Raw genomic sequence first — 20661 nt, 5'->3', positions numbered from 1 at the left:
ACCAGTTCACAGCACTTTTTTCTTGAAAAGTACATTAAGTTTTGTTTAAAGTAATTATGAGCAAGTATACGTGATACCTGGTGGCGCTCTCTGGGAAAAGATGTGATTTGTTATTAAGTAGTTAAAAAGGCAGAAGCTAGATTATTTATTCCAAATAAAAATTAAAAATCAGTTATCTAAACTAAGCTGTAACCTGCTTGTGCAGTTTATTATACTTTCTGATTTCACATCAAACCAAGCAGGGATACAGTTTGATCCCAAGGATTCAAAAAAGCAACCTGAAAGCCAGAAAGGGTTTACTCACTAATCCACATTCTGTATAAACAACAGGGCAACAGGGCCAATACACCAAATAAACAAAAACAACATAGTAATGAACATTAACGAGGTGCTGCACCACAACTCAGTCCTGTAGTAGTACAAATATATTGTCGCTGTCGGGCGGAATCCTCGTATCTCCAAAACCATTATTTTTCAGGAAATTAAAAAAATGCCTTATTTTTTTGAGTTATTAAGCATTGTATCATTTAAAGTTATTATACCTGATATTGCTATAATATACTGTTGTGTACCAACATTAACACAACATTTTCCCAAAGTCACGTTTTATCGGAGATACAAGCTTTATGACTTGGGAGCAGGGAGATACGAGGGAATGCTGTCATTGATAAGAATGGTACGGACACAGACGTCGCTGCTGCCAGCAGTGTTCAATAAAGTCTGCGGTCACGTTGAGCCTTTTGACAAGAGACAAGGCTTCAATAGTTCATAAAACTGAATCACGAATAACCAGTGTTTTGAAGACATTTACCTCAGAAGACGTGTTGATTTGTTGCAACTCTTAATCTTGAGGAGAAATATGCTGCAAAGCTCTCCCGCGGAGTGAAGAAGAGGTGGAGTTACGAGATTTCTCAGACAGTTGAAGTGTCCAATGGAGTTAAGAGATTTGCACTCAAGCTATTTTCAAGACTTTAGATTGGTTAATAACTTGTAAAAATAACAGACCCACGTGGGGACTGACCAATAGCATCGATATGTGAAAAAATATGAAATAGGACATAGGAGGATTCCGCCTGACAGCGAAGATATGGAGTGTTAATAATACATTATTAAAAGATTCGGAAGTCAGAAGGCAGTTCTTTGTCTTCTTCAGTCTTCTATTTTATCAAGCTTTCTTTTTTTGTCTGAACCACAAATTGACTGTTTCATTATATTGACTTTCCTTTTTGCCCCTCAATTTTCTCGTCAATTAAGGTGACCCAATTAAGTCGTAACCATGGAAACCATCTGTTACAAGCAGATTCATATTTAATATTACTGTCAACCTCAAGGTCACATTAATGAATTACCAGACCTGGTTAAAAGTGCAGTTAATCAGAGTTAACGTGGTTGTCATTTTAGAGAGAAATTGCTATTTATTCACCGAAATCAGTTAAAGAAGGTTTTCAGAGGTAATGCTTTAAAATGTCTGAAATTGCCAGAGAAATCCTTACTCAAGTGTGTGCTTGAGTTTTATGTGGAGGTTGGTAGAGAGGAGGTTGTGTGTTTACTTTTCTCTAGGGCTTTTCTTTTTTTATGTTGCTTTGCCTCTTGGAGATTCAGGTGGTTGCTGTCTGGACTGCATTATAACACTGCAACCCTGTCAACAAACATGACCTTCCTCTTCATAGCTGGTGTTTTCAGTGTGAGCAGTCTATAGACTCTTTTAGAGTGTAATGAAGAGTTTTCTGGGAAAAAAATAAAATCAATATTCAGGTTAAAGGTGGGGTCTCCGTTGTTTGAGAAATGCTTCAGAAAACTGCATTGGGCTGGCAAACAAAACAAAAACAAAGCAAACGTGTAGCCAATGAGCAGAAAGGGGCGTGTCTTGTCAATTTGCGGCAGAGAGAGTGTTCAGTGCTCATGTGTGACATTAGCAGAAAGTGATTGAAACATTGACATGGCGGAAAACGAAGAAAGGCTTACGATAAGGCAAGATGTAGGACCCATGTTAAGATAGGATCAGCTTTTCAGCGCTGGAGAGAACTGAAGGAGTGGGAAAGCCTGCGATGGGACGCCGAGGGACTTGAGTAAAGTTGGCCGCATATGCACAGATTGGAGTTTCCCGAGTCAGTAACTCCTGAGCTAAACGCTGTTACTACACAAATAGCACCTCTTTTCTATCGTAGTAATGCAGAGAGGCAGCTACAACCCAATTTTCCTCAGAATCAGCTTTCCTCTGCAGTGGACAAAATGCACAAGTCTCTATGTGCGGAAGACTGAGATTCCAAGGGACCGTCTGCAAAGTGCAAAACTCGAAAAGCAAATACTACAAAAACAGTCGATACTTCACTGTAATACACTGTACTGTCACCAAATTTAGCTCACACATCCCTGATGTCCTGATAGTTATACTCCAACACTTATTTGGGGAAAATGTGTTTTACTTTTGTGTGAATTCATCATAAAAATGAGCACTTTGCAGACAGTCCCTTGGTATCTGTCTCTCAGTCGTTCCCACATAGAGACTTGTGTATTTTGTCCACTGCGGAGGAAAGCTGATTTTGAGGAAAATTGGGTTGTAGCTGCCTCTCTACATTGCTACGATAGAAAAGAGGTGTTATTTGTGTAGTAACAGCGTTTAGCTCAGGAGTTATTGACTCGGGGAAACTCGAATCTGTGAATATGCCGCCAACTTTACTTAAGATGCCGAGGTTGCTTTTTTCCTTCTCGATAGGCGAGTAACATTGGTTTTGCTTTGTTTCACAGAACTAATATATATCTTCCTTTGCATGATTATGCTTGTGTGTCATTTTTGCTTGTTTGTTTATCTGCAATTGTGACACATTTCTTTCCATTAGTTGTGTATGTGTGGGTGGAGCTATCAATACAGGGGTGGGACCTATTTGGGTTAGGGGCATGTCTGTTTTGGTGATTTCAAATGTCAACAATGGCTTTCAAACAACGGAGACCCCACTTTGTTACCATCATGTTGTTATCTCCCAAGCAGCTTGAGGGTTTTGCAGAATGCCCATGCACGTGTTTTTAAATGATTTCTATAAAAATATTAACCTGGTGTTCAATGATCACTGAACAGTGAATCTCATCCACTGTAAGCTGATGTTTTCATTTACTTTTGTCAAATTTAGCTTAGACATTATGCCTTATATACAATCCGATGTGTATTACTTATGCATAAAAATAAATAATCAGATATATAAATAGCTGCAATCATTTTCATGATAAACATATTTTAATGTTTCATTTTTTTGAGGATGCAGAAGTTAGGTATAGGTGGAGAGAGATGATTCACTGTGGTGACCCCTGAAGGGAAAAGCCAAAAGAAGAAGAAGAGGAATGTTTCATTTTTTATTGGATAGGATATGCAAATAAATGTTTAGTTGGTCCAATTGAATTATATCCACTGTTAAATTTAATAATCAGTTGTATGTTTCGTCTTAACAAACAATATAATATTCAGCAAAATAATGTAGAAGACACCTAAAATAGATGATATATTAAAAGGATGAAAAAAAATTGGTAGAACAAAAATAGATAAACTTTAAATTTTCTACTGGGACACTGGTTGTGATTTGTAGTGTTTTATATATAACATCAGCGACACAATTAGAATGTTCTCAGAAAAAATTCTCGATCATACTGTCGTTCCGCTCATCATTATTTTTACTTTTTTGTATCAGACACCAGTATTGTACTTGATGAAGTTAAGAAAATAATTTTTGCCATTTTTAGTCTGAAAAATGGGTCTATTAGTCACACAGACTGACCATTTGTCTATTTATGTTTGTGAGCTTTGTCCTTTTAAAGCTTTTTAAAAATAAAAAAACCCGTCCTGAGGAGAGAGGTTTAACTTTTTTTTCTTCAGCATAAAGATAACTCTTTTTGACTGTCATTGTACATCAAAACCACACTTAAAACCTGGTCAAGTATACAATGAACAGAAATATAGATGGTGTCTGAAAGGACTTGTAGAGAAGTGATGGTTTAGGATTTTGGGTTGGATTTTTGCCTCACTGGTAAGCTTTTTATCTATTAATGAAAAGCCTGACTGCAAGCCTTCTAATTAGCACTTATTACAGTAGAAAAAAAATTGGATTTGCATTGAATATTTAGTGTGACGACCATCATAAATACACTCACGTCAAGTCAAAAAGCTTTTATTGTCATTTTAACCGTATATATCTGACACAGTTCTATGTAGTGCCAGGAGTTGTTGCTACATAGAACAAAGACAGAGCTACGGACTTAAAGTAAGTTAGTCCTAGCCACATAAAGTGCATATGTGCAACCTGGTACAAACAGTGCAAGACAAAAGACAGTGCAAACAATACAAAACATTACACAAAATGAAAATACACAAAAGCAGCGTCGACCAGTGTACACACTATGTTCTATAGTATATGTGCAGAAATACTGAAATGAACACTTAATATAGTAGCAGCAGTTACATGAGGTATTGTATTGTGCAAACAGCAGTCGACTTAAATGTGCAAGGCAGCATGAGCAAAAAGCAAAAACTGTGTGTAGAACAGCATGTAAACAGTTTGATATGGTGGCGCTGTAGACATGGATGTATATTGGAAGAGTGTGTCTTTTGGTAACTACACATACAACAAACAGGGAAGAATGTGCTAGTTGAAGTGTTTCATGAATATGTAGGTCTTCAACCTAGTTTGAAAATAGCCAGTGACTCAGCTGTCCGGACACCTAGAGGAAGTTTATTCCACTTGGTGCCAGAATAGAGAAGAGTCTTGTAGTATACTTACCTCTTACTCGGAGAGATGGTGGGACCAGTCGAGCAGTGCTGGTAGCTCTGAGGGTGCGAGGTGCAGTGCTAGGAGTGATGAGGCCTTTGATGTAAGAGGGAGCTGTTCCATTTTTGGCTTTGTTAGGCAAGCATTATTGTTTTGAATCTGATACATGCAGCTACTTGAAGCCATTGGAGGGATCGCAGGAGCGGGGTGGTATGCGAGAACTTGGGCACGTTGAAAAGAAGTCATGCAGCTGCATTTTGGATACATTTGCAGAGAACGAATTGCGTTCATAGGTAGACCTGTTAGCGGTACGGTGCAGTAGTCCAGTCTTGAGATGACAGGAGACTGAACAAGAACCTGAGCATCAAGTAATAGCAGAATCCTTCTAATGTTGTAGAGAAGGAACCAAAATGAGCATGTCACGTTAGCAACATGCGAGGAAAAGGACAGTTGAGTGTCCATGGATACCCCAAGGTTGCGAGCTGTGACTGAAGGGGAGATCAGATCGTTCTGCAGGGATATTGCAAGATCATGACCTGGGGTTGAATCACCTGGGATGATCAGCAGTTCAGTTTTGCTAGAATTGAGCTTCAACTGATGAGCCCTCATCCACGATGATATGGCTGCCAGACATGCTGAGATTCGAACAGAAGCAGTGGTATCTGAATGTAAGAAAGAGAAGAACTTGATGATATGGTTCAATCTGTTCATTGCTACACAGGCGTGAGTAAGCAAGGTGAACAGCAGTGGGCTGAGCACCCAGCCCTGAGGGGCTCCAGTTCTTAGTGTGGTGGTGCTGGAGATGCTGTTCCTGATCCGGAGTGGACGAGGTCTCCCAGTCAGGAAGTCCAGAATCCAGTTGCAGAGGGAGGTGTACAGTCCCAGCAGGCTCAGCGTCTCAATCATGTGCTGAGGGATGATTGTGTTGAATGCTGAATTAAAGTCTATGAACAGCATTTGCACGTGTTGTCCAGGTGGGTGAGGGCTAAATGAAGGGCCGTGGCAGTGGCATCGTCCGTGGAGCGGCTTAGACGATACGTGAACTGCAGGGAAGTCCACTGAGGGTGATAACTGTGATTTATAGTCTGATCGCTGTAAATCAGCCAGAATACAAACATCCTACAGCAAGTTTACTCATCACTTTCAAGTAGTACTTATGTCCCGGTTAACACTCTGAAAGCCAGCTAACACTTTATCTCGCTTTATATCTCTGTTTCTCATCTCTCTCTCTTCTCTCTCTCTCTTTTTTTTTTTTTTTTGGAAAGCATGAGGAACCCAAAGAAACCTAGAGAGATCCATGCAGACAATAACCTCAAACCAGGAAGCACTGAGCTGAGACGAAGCAGCAGTACCCGCTGGCACCATAAAATTAAATCATTTATTCCAGATGTTGTTTTTGTGTAAACTAGCTTTCAGTTGTTTTTAGAATAATAGCGTCTATGTTCTTCCTGTGTTGTTGTGTTCGATTAGATTTTAGATTTTCTGTATAAAACGCACCTCCAAATTCTGTCTGATTCCTAGTGGGTCCCAAAGCTTCAGTTAGTGCTGCACGATTCATTGATCATTTCTGAATCAATTTGTGATATTGGCGCAGGAAATGTTAACGTGTAAATGCTTGTGAAGTTTTCTAGGTTGTAAGTGTTTTGATGGCTGTTTTGATGAATCTCGGCATCCATACGACGCTGTTTCAAGTTGAGGGTCTGGCGACGTCTGTTAGTGTAGTGTTTTTCGTATTCTTCAGCAGGAGTGTCCTTGTGTAAGCAACTGCAGTGGTTAGAGCTCACTGCAGGTGTTTTTAAGAGTGCATTGCAGGCTGATCACTCGACAACACAACAGCATTTTACATGCCAAGACTCGATTCTAAGCTCTCTTGCTGAGAGACACACAAAACACACATGCAAACCCTTTCTTTCAAGAGGTGCCAGACTCCCCTCCTCACAAGGAAGCGTCTAATTACATATTGGGAGGTGTGAATAGAGTTGCCTTAATTATACCTATCTTCTTCTTTCTGCTCCACACGTGCTCTCTGTGCTGCAGAATACATTAGGAGTGGAGCGGTGCGGGTAATCCGTGGTTTTCTGGTGTTGATAATGCACACACCATCAGGGAGCCAGCGCAAATAGAGAGATGTGACTCGGTTGTGTCACTCCATCAGTGTGGACATTGGTGTGATCAGCACTAACGAGCTGAAAGCCTCTTTACTGCGTGTTTTATTAATGCATGTTGGGGTGAGGGAAAAGAATCGATTCTTAGATGCTTCACAAATCTTTCCTGCAATATTCTGCATCAAAGCACAATTTATCACAGTCTGCTATTTTTAATAAACATTCATATTGGTATGAATTATTCTCAAATGTTATACAGCATTTATTTGTCACAGTCTAAAACAACATTAGTAGTCCCATACTGTTATATCATCCTAAATCTAAGACTTTAAGGTCAAATTTTGTTGCATGATTTTTGCACAGTAATGTTTTCTTGTTATTGGTGTTTAGCTCTATTCTGCATTTCATAGGATCCATATGAACTTTAACCATTTTCACACAGATCGGTCAAATCCCAGAAAAATCCCCTAAAACTACAGAAGATATGACACAATGGCATTTTAGTCTGTCTTTAGTGTTCGAAATTCCCACCATCACAGTATCCGAGACTGACACGAAGAAAGAATGAATATAATAGTTTCATGCTTAGGATTTGTTTAACAGATACTTATTTATTTTCTAAACATATTAAATAGTAGCATACATAATTGTGCATCATGTGCATACTTTATATACTATAAAAAATAAATAATAATTGTTTTTTGGTAAATTTCAGTAGAGAAATACATTCTAAGAACCACAATGGAAGTACATTGAAAGCTTATTGTTTTTCATGATGAGAAAAACTGATCTCTCTCTCCTCCCTCTCTCTCTCCCTCTCTCTCTCCCTCCCTCTCTCCCTCCCTCTCTCTCTCTCTCTCTCTCTCTCTCTCTCTCTCTCTCTCTCTCTCTCTCTCTCTCTTTCCTCCATTTTCTTCTCACACTCCTTACTGTCCTGTAGGCTGAATTTTAAAGACCCTGAGGCAGTGCGTGCTCTCACATGCACACTGCTAAAGGAAGACTTTGGCCTGAGTATTGAGATTCCTTTGGAGCGGCTCATCCCCACCGTCCCTCTGCGCCTCAACTACATCCACTGGGTGGAGGATCTGACCGGAGGGCAGGGCAGTCCACGCAGGGGCATTGATATCGGTACCCACAGTTTTTTAACACAGTAGCACATCCCCGGTTCTCTGCTCTCAGCAGCACACAGGCTTTACACACAGTTGCCTGTTTTCTGATCATTATGCAGGTGAGGTGACTGATGGCACATTCCCACGACACTCTGAACAGTGAAAGTGTAGTTTTGAAGCTAGTTCTGGGCAGAGATTTAAGCTGTAATGCCATCATCGTCTTTTGTCTTAGAGGTTAAAGTAGATTGTCAGAACGGAAGCATGTTATCAGTGTGTTCTTTAATATTTGTCTTTTTTTTTTTAAAGTTAGTTTCTTAGGTTTGCTAGGATAACTATGTTTTGTTTGAACATGTAGCCAAGGAAGCTAGCAGGCTAGACTAATTATTTATTCTATTGTTTAAACATGCCATTTCTGTCTATATTAAAACTAACACGCATTGATTTAATTATTAATTTTGTTTTCAACTAGCCAAAAAAGCTGGCTTCCATTGGGCTATATATGATAATGATTGAAGCAGTAGACAAGATCGCTAACATTAAATAAGTTGTTGTTGTGTGTAAAGCGGTAGCTAAGACTACTAGCAAGCATATATTGTGGAAATCAGTAGCCAGAGTTGTTGCATATATAGCTAATATTAGGTTAGATAATTATATTTTGTGGCCTATTATCCAAGATCACAAGAAAGCTGGCTAACTTCATGTAATGTAATTTCTCTAGCAAGCTAGCTAACATTAAGCTAATATGTCATGTAAGACAGTAGTCAATATTGCTAGCTTGTATTAGCACTTGTGTTTGTGGGTCAGTGGGCATTGCGTAAATAAACTCTGCCCTAAAATACTGAAGCACTGGACAAGCTCTTACTTGCTTTGTTCTAAAGTCATTACCATGCAAGTCACAAGAACATTTATTCGAATTCTGACTTGTCATATAGGAAACAGATGGAGAGAGACAGAGCAGTGTGTGTCACATGCTGTGTGAAAAGCCCTGGTTCTCACACTGTGCCAGCGGTGCCAGTAGGTTTACTAATAGGCAGATGTCTGGTGGTGATTTCTAGACAAGATAAAGCTCCTCCAAATCTTTCCCCTCCCTCTCTCCCTCCCTCGCTCAAAGGATCTTTGGTCACTAGGATGTCCTTGTCACTGCTCTGCTTTTGTGTGTGCTTTGTTTCTAAGGGAAGTAGAAGAAATCCTTACACAGCTGTCCATCTGTTTATTGTTCCTTTTCCAGTTTCTCAGTGAGTGTTATTAAATTGAGGCGATGTTATTGAGTTATTTGTCTCTATGTGGTTTTACTGTCCCAAACATGATGAATTGGCCTGATGTAACTGTTTAACTCAGGCTTCAGAAGCCTTTTTGTCTGTCAGACATCCTGAGAGTAGCAGACGTGGGACGGTAAATAATGGATGAACAGAGGTGACCTGCTGCACATTATTGCATTAGAGACCTGATCTGTCATTTTGGTGGGGTGTCTGTCAGTTCAGGTCAACGTGTTAACACACTTCCTTGTGCTAACTGACTAACTCCTTTTAGATCTTTTTATTTTTATTTATTTTTTTTACACAATTTCATTTTCTGTATTTTTTTGTTTGCAATTTGTTTCATCCATAGTGTTGTTTTAACCATTTTTTTATTTTATTTTATTTTCCTCTTCATTAAAATAATACATGAGCATATAATGAAGACAGTATGTATCAGTGAAATTGAGCAACTTGGTGATTCATCAATAATGGGGTTCCAGTACATTATGTTCTTCTTCAATTGGAATCGTGTGTGTAATGAAATATTATTGAGATGGCAGACTTGGGTTGGAACAGCATGTAAGTGCTTTGTCTTCTTTGTGTGCGTTTGTGTGTGGATGCATTTGAATGTGTGTGTCTGTGTGCTTGCAGGTACGGGGGCCTCCTGTATCTACCCCCTGTTGGGAGCCTCAATGAATGGCTGGTACTTTCTTGCAACAGAGGTGGATGACATCTGTTATACTTACGCTAAGAAAAATGTTGAACAAAACAACATGGCAGACCTGATAAAAGGTTTGAGTCTGTACATTCACCAATCAGGAATTCGTATTGTTTTTTTATCTGAGCTTGTGTGAGATTTGATCTTGTGTGCCTTTGTGTGCGTTGCAGTGGTGAAGGTGCCCCAAAAGACCTTGCTAATGGATGCCCTAAAGGAGGAGTCGATAGTGTACGATTTCTGCATGTGCAATCCTCCTTTCTTTGCTAACCACTTAGAGGCTAAGGTAACAGTGTTTTCTCCATCTCAGTCTTGAACATAAGCCAATTTTCTTTAACAATAGAAGCTGTGTATGTTGAATTTATATTAATTTACATGAATATAATGAATTTCTCCAGTTCTATCAGTTCTATCAGGCTAATACAAGCATTTGTTTAATACAAGTATAATTCATGTTCTGATTCAGCTGATGAGAATGGCTGTTTAAATGTGTTGAATTGGTTTCATTTACTCCATCAGGGCGTCAACTCGAGGAACTCGCACAGACCCCCTCCCAGCTCCGTCAACACTGGAGGCGTGACCGAAATCATGGCTGAGGGAGGGGAGCTAGAGTTTGTGAAAAGGATTATCCAAGACAGTGTGCAGCTTAAGACGAGACTCAGGTTTGATGCAAACGTCCAAATACACACAATCACATGTATAGTGACACACGTTTAGTATGCTTCATGCACGTAATGTGTAATTTATGCATACCATGGTGGAGTTTTGTGGGGCGGTGTCTAGTAATTGACTAATTGCATATCTTGAATTTGCTAATTGTTTGTATCACCTCTCTCAAAAATGTGTGATAATGAAACACTACAAACTTGTGAACATACAGCCCAGGCTGCCAATACTTTAAGCTTAGTATTTAATACCAAAAGCCAAAAGAATGGAGAAAACAGTGAATACGCACTTTGCTGAATATCCTTAAAACATAACACAAGATATCTTGTACATTTCAGAATGTATAGAAATGATGTGTCATACGGCATGTATTTATTCGATTAGAAGTCATTTGGAGTTTGAGAATAGCAGATTTCACATGGACCGTGGGTAAGAAATGTGAAAAAGGGCTAAATATCAGTGAGAGGGAAAACTTGCTGGAGAATAATAATAATCATAATAATCATAATAAACACATTAGTAGATTATATAACAAACTTGTGATATTGCTCCAAAGCATTCAGAAATGAGTACAAAGAAACATTACAATGTATTAGAATGGCTGAAAAGCAATTTGAGTACCAATCAATTGGCTGAACTATTTTTAGCTCCACTTGTGTATCCTGCCTCAGATCACATGGTACAGAGCATAGGCACATGGATAGGTTTTGGGTGGATCGTGTCCACACTGTCTAACGGAAAAGTGGCATTAATGTTCAAATCCCAGTGCCACTTGAGCAGGAGGTCTGAGGGAGTGAATCTGGCCATGTTTAGATTGTGATGTACTTGCCAAAGTCAAGTCATTTTAAACATGTCTAAACGTGTTGAGCTGTTCAGCAATGCTCAGTGGACGGCAATAGAAAAAAAAAGTGTTTAGCTTTACGTGTTCCGGTGGAAAGAGGGGTCCAATGACAGGAATAGCTGTTTTCTATTCAGAAAAACTAACGCTTGCATTTAGTTTTCACTTAATCTTTTCCCCCTCGCACTACATGTTATGGTGAGTTATTCCCAGCTCCTGCAGAGGTGCAGAGGGGAAGAAGCTGTCCTGATGACGGGGCACAGCAGATGGAGGCAGAGATGGAACTGTCATCCAGAGTTTGTTTAATTAATTGGCAGAAAAAGCAAACGATTACCCATGCAGCATCCGGCTTGTCCAAAGGGAGCAGATGTGTGTGCATGGCAGCGCACATTAGAGCTGATTAACAAAGCCACACCTGGAAGCCCCAGGGGAGAGGTTGCATTTTGTGTGTGAACGTGTACATGGGTGTGTGTGTGAGAGAGAGAGAGAGAGGACGAGAGGACTGTACTGCAGGTTTTCTGCTTTGTGTCGCATTTCAGTAGTATGATGCCATATAGATGGGTGCTTCCACAGACAGGTTCTTTCAGTTACCTTCTAATCGTTAATCTGCTGACTCTAGTCTGAATGATTACAAATAATGATGTAAAAATTTCAGATATGTGGTGGTGTTTTTTTTTTTTGTATGTATTTGTATTGTGTATGCTTCTATGCAAGTTAAATATTGAAGGTAAAGGTACTTTTGCCATTTCCTGATGTGAGTTATAAAATGCTATAAAAATAATAGCTGTGGATGATCACAATCATGGAATTTACCTCTATGACTGTGACAAGTGTTTACATGCAAAAGACTGTTTTGCTGCATTTACATGATTATACCCTGGAATGTAGATACTTAAATAAAGCATGGTATTAAAAAATGGTTGTTTCCAACTCCGTACATTGAAAGATATTCAGTTTTGCTTATTTGTCAACATTGATCTAAAAAGGGGATTAGATCTTATTTTTTATGAGTCCTGTAAATCATTTTGTGGTGTTGTCATGGTGATGAAATGACAGAGGCTCTAAGCACATAGGATTAGTTTCTTGGTTGTAGACCAGCAGCATGTTTGTGTTTATCAGTGGGATCAGGTGGAACGGTTCCATAATAGACATCAGAACCAACACAGTGGTGTGTTCTGCTAGAGACCCAGCCAGACACAGATTGCTCTTCCTCTTTAAATCCATAGATCTGCTATTAGACCCAGTCTCTTCCACCTCTCTCTCTCACTCTCTCTCACACACTCACACACAACAGATTTAATTTCACAAATTGCCAAGAGCTACTTCTTATTGACATATTAATTGCTTCCTCCTTAGAGTGAGTTAAAGGATGAGCATGTAGTATTTTTTTTTTTGCCTATTCAGTTTCATTATAATCTTCAATCAGTTTAGCCTTTTAAGTGCTGGTTGGTTTGCATGAAGAACATCTGTGGATATTAAGATTCTTTAATATTTTATTGAGGAAAAAATGAAACTGATTCTGTAGGCCTGCAGGCTTCCCTGACTTGGGTATCCCCTGAGGAGTTGGGGGTTTGCCATCAGTCAGAATTCAGCTAGACACCGTGCCAGCCTTGTTTCCCACTGCTACTCCCCTCTTAAACTGATGGATGCTCTCTTTGATGGCAATTATTCGTATGGATTATTTGGTCCTCAAGGGCTTCAGTTGTTAAGCCCTGTGTGTATTAGTCAGTTACACATAGATTTCCTTTCTGCTGTGTTTTTGTGTCCAGTGATGGCTGATAAAGCCTCAGATTTTACTGTGAAGTATATAAGCATTGATTTTTTTCCTTTCCTCTGCTGTGTGACTTCAAAGTCCTGGGCCTGGTTGGGTAATGACGCAAGTTGTTTTCTCCAGTCCTCACCCAGCTCTGATGTTTGAGTTGGGATCAAACACAATGCCCAGCGTGTCGTACACAAACCCATAGCAAAAATCAGGTACTTTGAAGAAAGAATGTTTGTTGCAGTTTAAGAAGAAAATGGGAACACCATTGTTTAATTTATTTCATTTAAGTGTTATTAATAATACATATAATTATATGGCCATATGTTTTTGGACACCTGAACATCACACCCATATGCACTTGGGGAACAGCTCATCGTGGAAGACTTTCCACTAGATTTTGGATTGTGGCCATAAGGATTTGTGCCGAAAGAGCATTGGGGTGCAGTCTGTGTTCCAGGCCATCCCAGAGGTGTTCAGTGGGATTGAGGTCAATAGCCATGTGCAGTACTCTTCAGCCCTCATGCCATGACATCATAACATCCAACTATGTGGCAACAGTTTGGGGGGGAAACTACACATATGGGTGTGATGTTCACGTGGCCATATAACTATGGCCATATAATCATATTTAGTATGAGTAACAATTAAATAAAATACACTGATTAATGGTGTTTAAATCTGTTTTTGATTTAAGTGATCTTAATTTAATTACAATGTAGCATCCAGGCTTTATTTTTGAAGAATTTCTTATTTGTCACTTTTCTCATTAAATTGATGATTCAGTTGTTCGTCTTCGCAAATTTGTTTATCCTGGTCAGGGTTATGGTAGGTCTGGAGCCAATTTCAGGAACACAGAGCATGAGGTGGGAATACAGCGGGGATGGGCCACAATGTCATTACAGGGCACCGTCCACATCCCCACTCGTTCACACCTAGAGGCAATTTAATGTAGCAGGTTTTTGGAGATGGGAAGAAACCCATATAGACGCATGGAGTACTCTGCACAGACAGAAACCTGAGCTCAGGATGGAAGTTGGGATAGAAAGTCTTTGCCTCTGTGCTGCCCTTAAAATAATCATTAAAATGAAAATGACTTCAAATTCATAATGTATAAAGCACATCTTGCCTAACAATCAATATAATTGTTAAGAAAAGCTTTGACCAAAGAAGACATTTTATAATTTTGAAATAATTTGTCATATTTTTCTACAATCTAGTGTAAAGCTTTATTACTTAACGTTTACCATCAGAAGGGTGGATATAGTGTAAGCCCTTTGTGTGTAACTTTGCATGCATGTAACGATTTTTAGCAGTGTGTTGAGTTTAGGTTACATGTAAACAGTTCATTAGAAATCTACAATGGGAGTTGATTTGGATTAACAATTATCTGTGCATGTAAACACAGCCGCTGTCTTTGTCTTTTGCAGATGGTACAGCTGCATGCTGGGGAAAAAGTGTAGCCTGGCACCCTTAAAAGAGGAGCTAAGAAAACAAGGGGTGAGTTATGCCACGTGTGTCCACATGTATACAAACGTGTGTGTACTGTTTTTCATTAATCTTCTCCTGACTGAATGAGTAAATGTACGTCGCTGGAAGAATCTGCAGGTTAATTGATCTAAATCAGCTTTCCTCAAGTGGCCCTGAAAATGCCCCATGAAACAGAGCTATGATGGGCTGGATTTCATTAGTTCATTAGCAGGCATTAGCTGCCGTCCCCTCCCCCAAGAGCAAATAAGCCCCCGGCTCGGCTTTATGTGAGAACAGGACTCTCTAATAGCTGTGACTGCAAGCTGTTCACCACGTTTACAGGTTATTAGGATGGTATCGGCCTTCTTTCCTCTCTTCATCTGGAGGTGTCAGAGTGCTGTCACCTCTCATCAGAGCGATGGTGCACTTGGCTGTGTTCCAGAACTCTAGCCTGATACCTCCAATCTGCCCCGTAGCCAACTAATGGGTCTCTAATTAATATGCTAATGAGACTTTCTCTCCTTCACTTGCTCATTTCCTGTTCTTCTCCTTTTTGCCTTTATCTTTTAGTTCATATGGCCATTTAGAGGTCATTTAGTAGTCTAACTACATCCTGTTTTTATAATCTACTTTGTGTAGTGATGTGAAGATGGTGTAAAATTAGAGAATAGAGTGGGATTATAGAAAGGCTGTTCCTATCCAGTTCTATACATACAGCAGTGATCCATGATTAACGTGTAGAAGTGCATCATTTCACACCTGGCCACAGATGCTCTTCAGGTGGAAAGGATTTACTTGATGATCTACAGACTCCCTAAGCGCTGCATGCAGCAGCTACTTTTAGTTAACTTGCTGTCTGCAGCCAGTTATTAACTAGCAAGCTGCATTTAGGTCTCTTGTGGATGGAGATGAGAGATTAGGATATGCTTTATGTGTTTTAAATGACTGTTTGAAATTTTCTTACCAATTAATTAATAAGTGAATTCCTAAAAAGTTTAAATACAATTTCCCTATTTCCTGAATTCACATTTACCCATTTAAAATGAACTTTTAATTACAGCAATTGCAAACCTGAAATGAATAATCCATTCCACATCTTTTTACACATTTCATCCCACATTCAAATTATTATTTGATGACACTGTACCTGGAAACTTTTAGGGGTATCATACAGTAGTAAGACCCTTCTTAGGTACTATTCACTATTACTATTCAGCTTTTTTGGACATGGAGCATGTCATGTTTCCGGATGATGCCTTTAGTAATCAGAATTGAACTGCACAGCATAAGTAGACTCTCTGTAAATCATAGATAGGAGAGATGGTCATCACAATAAAATCTACTACTGTACTGCATATACATTATATTTATTCAAATACATTGTTTTGAGCTTTATCATAAGCATCCGTAGTGTGTGTGTGTGTGTGTGTGGCCGGGCTATTTATGATTGATCACTTGGGATAAACTGTATTACATGAGGATATTTCTGCTGGTCATTTTATAGAAATTACCAAATGGCAAATTTTATTTCAGCCACAGGAATGCACAATCCATAAACATGACTAAAATGATTGATTCCCATACCCAAATGATTGAATAGAGAGAAGCTTCAATAATAATTACATTATACCACCTCTTTGTGTAAAAGTAATCTGGTCCAATTAGGGCTTGCAAACTGATCTAAACCAAAGCATCACTGAGTAAGAGAGGTGTTCATAATTTCATGTCCTGATTGCAACTTTAGTGAGCAGTAATCAAATCTCATAACTAGACCCATGTTGCAGTTAATTGCATGTTTCCTCAGTGTTGTGTGTGTGTGTGTGTGTGTGTGTGTGTGTGTATATATATATATATATATATATATATAAAATTTGCTGAAAGTATGACAAATCACTCGCATACTGAAATTGTGTCTGTGAATTGCAGGTCAGTTTTCTAGCAGTTAGATAGTTGACCAGTTGTTTGTGATGGCAGGAGGAAATGGGGGCATGGTTATTTTACATATTCATATACATATTATTGTTATAAGAATATTTTTATCACACGTTTTCCAGGCATTAAAAGACTCCTTTGGTTTTATGCTACGATTATTAGTAGGAGAGTCGTTTAAAATAAAATGATTAATCTGTAAAGAATTCTTTCTGTGCTGCTGTTGATCACAGCTTCTGTTATCTCTTATTTTGTTTGAACAGGTCCCCAAAGTAACACACACTGAGTTCTGTCAGGGGCGCACCATGCGTTGGGCTTTGGCCTGGAGCTTCTATGAGGATGTGACAATGCCAGTAAGTTTCAGTTCGGTGCTCTACCTTCTGTGGAAAAGGTCCTGCTGTGACCTACTGAGCTGCTTGGGTGTTTGTGTGTGTGTCTAGGTTCAGCTGAGGGAAAGCCACACTGGCAGAATATTCATGCATCTCCAGATCGGTGACCGTGTTAATAATGCAAACCCGGTCCATTCCATTAGGCACACACTGACTGCTCCCTGCAGTCTAGTCCTCTTCCCCAGTTGCTGTAGCCTGGCAACGGTCTCCAGGGCAGCAGGGCTGTGCTGTATAGCCATGCTCTTGTAGCGGGAGGGAGTGATCAAGAGAATGAGAGAGAGAAGTGTAAGGCTTTGTGAAAGGGGCGGGCAGTGGAATACATCCAGTCTTTCCCAACTTCCCTGCATGCCTTTGTGGAGGGCACTTGAGCAGAAAGATTGGCCTACATTTCTGTCTGCATTCCACTCTCCTTATCACACCATGAGCCACTACACACACATCTGGGATCACTGAACACAGTGTTTTATTTAGACGTGATTTGAATCTTTTAATGAAAATGTATATTTGTGTGCATTTATTCTTATTTATCTATCTGTTTATTTAACTCATGTCATAGTAATCACTCTTAAGCCAGATGGCAAAGTAAATAAGACGTACTAAATCCCCTCCCCATCTCTCTCTCTCTCTCTCTCTCTCTCTCTCTCTCTCTCTCTCTCTCTCTCTCTCTCTCTCTCTCTCTCTCTCTCTCGCTCGCTCGCTAGCTAACACACACACTCATGCACATACACAAAAAGCCTGTCCTGTATGTCTGTTAATCTGTTTTTTCTGAGCCCAGCTTGGTCCCATTATAGAAACCAGATCAACCTGATTGACAGATTTGTCTCTAATACAGTTGTGAGATCATGAAAAGTGTGACAGGACCATGGATATGGAATATGATCCTCCTTTCACCGAGACGAAAGCGAGAAACTGTCTCTCGCACACCGAGAAAGAGGGATGGAGAAAGGAACATGGGGAAGGAAGACGTGCTCTGCTATCTGCTCATCCAACACATTCAGCTGTTAGAAACATTGATTTACAGCAAAGGCGTTGCCTGAAAGGACAGAGGTCAGGATTGGGAGGCATTAGAGAAAGAAGCACAGATTCACAAACCTTCAATGACAGAATGGAGAAGCGTGTCAAAATTATTCCTGCTTTTAGGCTCTGAGTATAACCTCTGATCGCGCTGTCGCTCAGCCGCATCTGTGTATGTTTAATAATTAATACGTTTAACCTTTTTGTCTGTGGAGGTGCCGCTATTGAGGATTCTATTTCAAGATCGGAATAGCAGCTATTTAAAGACTCTCCTGTTCTTTCTTCCTGCTCAGAGCTGGTCGTGTTTATATAACAGAGAATACAGAGAGTGAAATTGAATAAAACATGAGTAAAATAATAAAACAGTATTGCAGCTGAAAATGTTTTTCAGTGTGGTCTCCTTAGCTGCCCATACTCATGTGCAGTACACACACAGACCAACTGACTTGATCAATTTTATTGATTCTAATTCCTGTTTGTTTGTTTTTTAAAGCACTGAGCTTTAAGTGGCCCAGAGTCCTGCAGACACAACAGGGTCAGATGCAATGAACCTGTTTTCTGTACAATTCAGTCAATAGAATATCTTGTATTGTGTTGTATACAAGTCATTGATCATTATGTGATATACACAGTTCCAGTGATTTAACACAAGCCTGTTACATGTAACATATGGAGTCATTTATATTAAAATCCAGAGCATTAGTGGAGTATTGTTCGATAAACTGATTCATACCTGTCAGTGTCGCTGATGCCTTTGCAGCCTCTGTGACCAACAGCCATAGAATGGCTCCCCCTGGTGCACTACAAGTGTGTGTTTTTAGATTTTGTACCAGGGGATACATAGACCAGTCAGTTCATACATTCCCTATTGGCTGCTATGGGAACATGGACTAGTCTGTGCTGTGGTGAAAACAGGCAGATGATAAATAAAGCAGGCTGAATGTACTTTTTTAGTCTTTTTTGAAAATGCCTCTCAGATTAAAATGTTATTCCTCACATACACAACCACACATATACTTTATCGTCATCATCATATAAACACAAACCATAAGAATAAAAAGGTGTGTAAGGTCAGCTTACTCAAATCCAAGAGACTGTTCCAAGCCAAGTCAAGTCCAGAAGCTTTTATTGTCATTTCAACCATATATAGCTGTTGCAGTACATAGTGAAATGAGACAACATTTCTCCAGGATCCAGGATTCTTCCAGACTTGTTTTTAGATGCAAATGATGCCAGAGTTGAACATGGTGGAAAAACCTTCATATTCTCTATTCATTATTAAGCTATAAAGGGATTCTGAATCAACAATTTCCACAGAGTTCCAGATTACAAGTTCCTTGTAAGAATTGTTGTTGTTACATTATGGAATTGTTGTTTTATTATGGAATATAATACACAGATGTATTCTTTGCACATTTACGGCATTGGTTTAATTACTATTGTTATCAGTGTAGCCTGAAAAGCATTGAATTTTTAAATGTAAATGGTAGCCATTGTACAGCTGTTAAATGAGGTTAATCAATAAAAAATTAGTTTTTGCTTTATGCCTGGAAACTTAAAGTGGTGTACTGTTTTTGAATTGCTGGTCTACTAGTAAAAATACTGGTGCATCTGTTGTGCACTGTCTAAGTATGAATTATTTATACTTAAACGCAAAGGCTTGATATACAGCAGTCTATGAGATTCTCCTGTTTCCTGTTCTGATTGAATTTTAAGGCCATGCTGTGTGTGAAGGCATGCCAAACCAATGAAATACTTCCCTTGTCTACTTGTACGTTTGTAATTGTTCAGTGAGTGTCATGAATCGTTGAGGGGAAGCTCACAGCAAGACCACTGGGCCACTGTCTATTTTAAAGGAGCAGTTTGTAACCTTTAGCACCTGCTACTGCTTGTGGGCTGAATTGCAAAGAAATCATTGATGACTCTTTCTAATATGCTGATCATGTGACACATTGGAGGCATCTTGTGAAAGAAAGCAGCATGATGTAATGCTTATAGGTGTCCTTTTATTTTCTAAATGTCAGTGTAATTTTCTGCTTTGCTGTAAATGTTTGCACTTTTATCTCATGATTCTTTCCTTCATAACTGCAAATGTTCTGCTTGAGAAAAGATTAATGCTCATGATGCATGCCCCTCTCTCAAGCTAAGTTACTGTGACTCATTCTGTTTTTCACTCTTGCCAAATGTCTCACCTCCTCTGCTCTTCTGTTCAGTACAATCTGTTAATGTGACCTGAAAAGTCTGAGAAAAGCATTGCGGTTTGTTCTTTTAATCATATTTTAACACAGCTTGTTTCGATACTGTTTTTTAAGCAAATGTCTGTCCCTAATTTGTTGTGTGTGAGTGTGAGCACATTATCTTCTTTGTAGAAACATGAGCTTCGGCTCAAGGCTTACTGTAGGAGGGTCACATTGCTGCTTGTGTCCTGACCTCATTATTCAGAGATTTATAAACATGATTGTTTTGTATTAAAGCTAAAGATTTTTATGATTGCAATGAACAAATTGTGTGATTGTGAGGAATGGAGCCTGCAGATTTATATATTTTGTTTATCTTTTTTGACATAAAAATACACTCAATTATATTCAGTTAATTTTATATCCTGGACTAGATACATGCAGTTTATCATTGACTATAGCATCCCCTTGTTTACTGTCCAGATATAAATGCATATA

At 39.2% G+C, this 20661-nt stretch overlaps 1 protein-coding gene across 2 annotated transcripts in view; it reads left to right on the top strand.

Moving 5' to 3' along the window:
• mettl16 (methyltransferase 16, N6-methyladenosin) overlaps nucleotides 1–20661 on the top strand; it is a 32814-nt gene that overhangs the window by 10185 nt on the left and 1968 nt on the right. For both annotated transcript variants that reach the window (XM_047820328.1, XM_027148203.2), the window contains exons 3-8: nucleotides 7800–7987; nucleotides 9858–9998; nucleotides 10095–10207; nucleotides 10441–10583; nucleotides 14615–14684; nucleotides 16847–16936. In XM_047820328.1, the coding sequence (XP_047676284.1) occupies nucleotides 7800–7987; nucleotides 9858–9998; nucleotides 10095–10207; nucleotides 10441–10583; nucleotides 14615–14684; nucleotides 16847–16936 (745 nt within the window). The remainder of the gene's footprint in view (nucleotides 1–7799; nucleotides 7988–9857; nucleotides 9999–10094; nucleotides 10208–10440; nucleotides 10584–14614; nucleotides 14685–16846; nucleotides 16937–20661) is intronic.

The sequence above is a fragment of the Tachysurus fulvidraco genome, chromosome 11 (assembly GCF_022655615.1).
Source record: "Tachysurus fulvidraco isolate hzauxx_2018 chromosome 11, HZAU_PFXX_2.0, whole genome shotgun sequence".
Lineage (NCBI taxonomy): Eukaryota > Metazoa > Chordata > Actinopteri > Siluriformes > Bagridae > Tachysurus > Tachysurus fulvidraco.
This window is presented reverse-complemented; position numbering and strand designations above follow the sequence as displayed.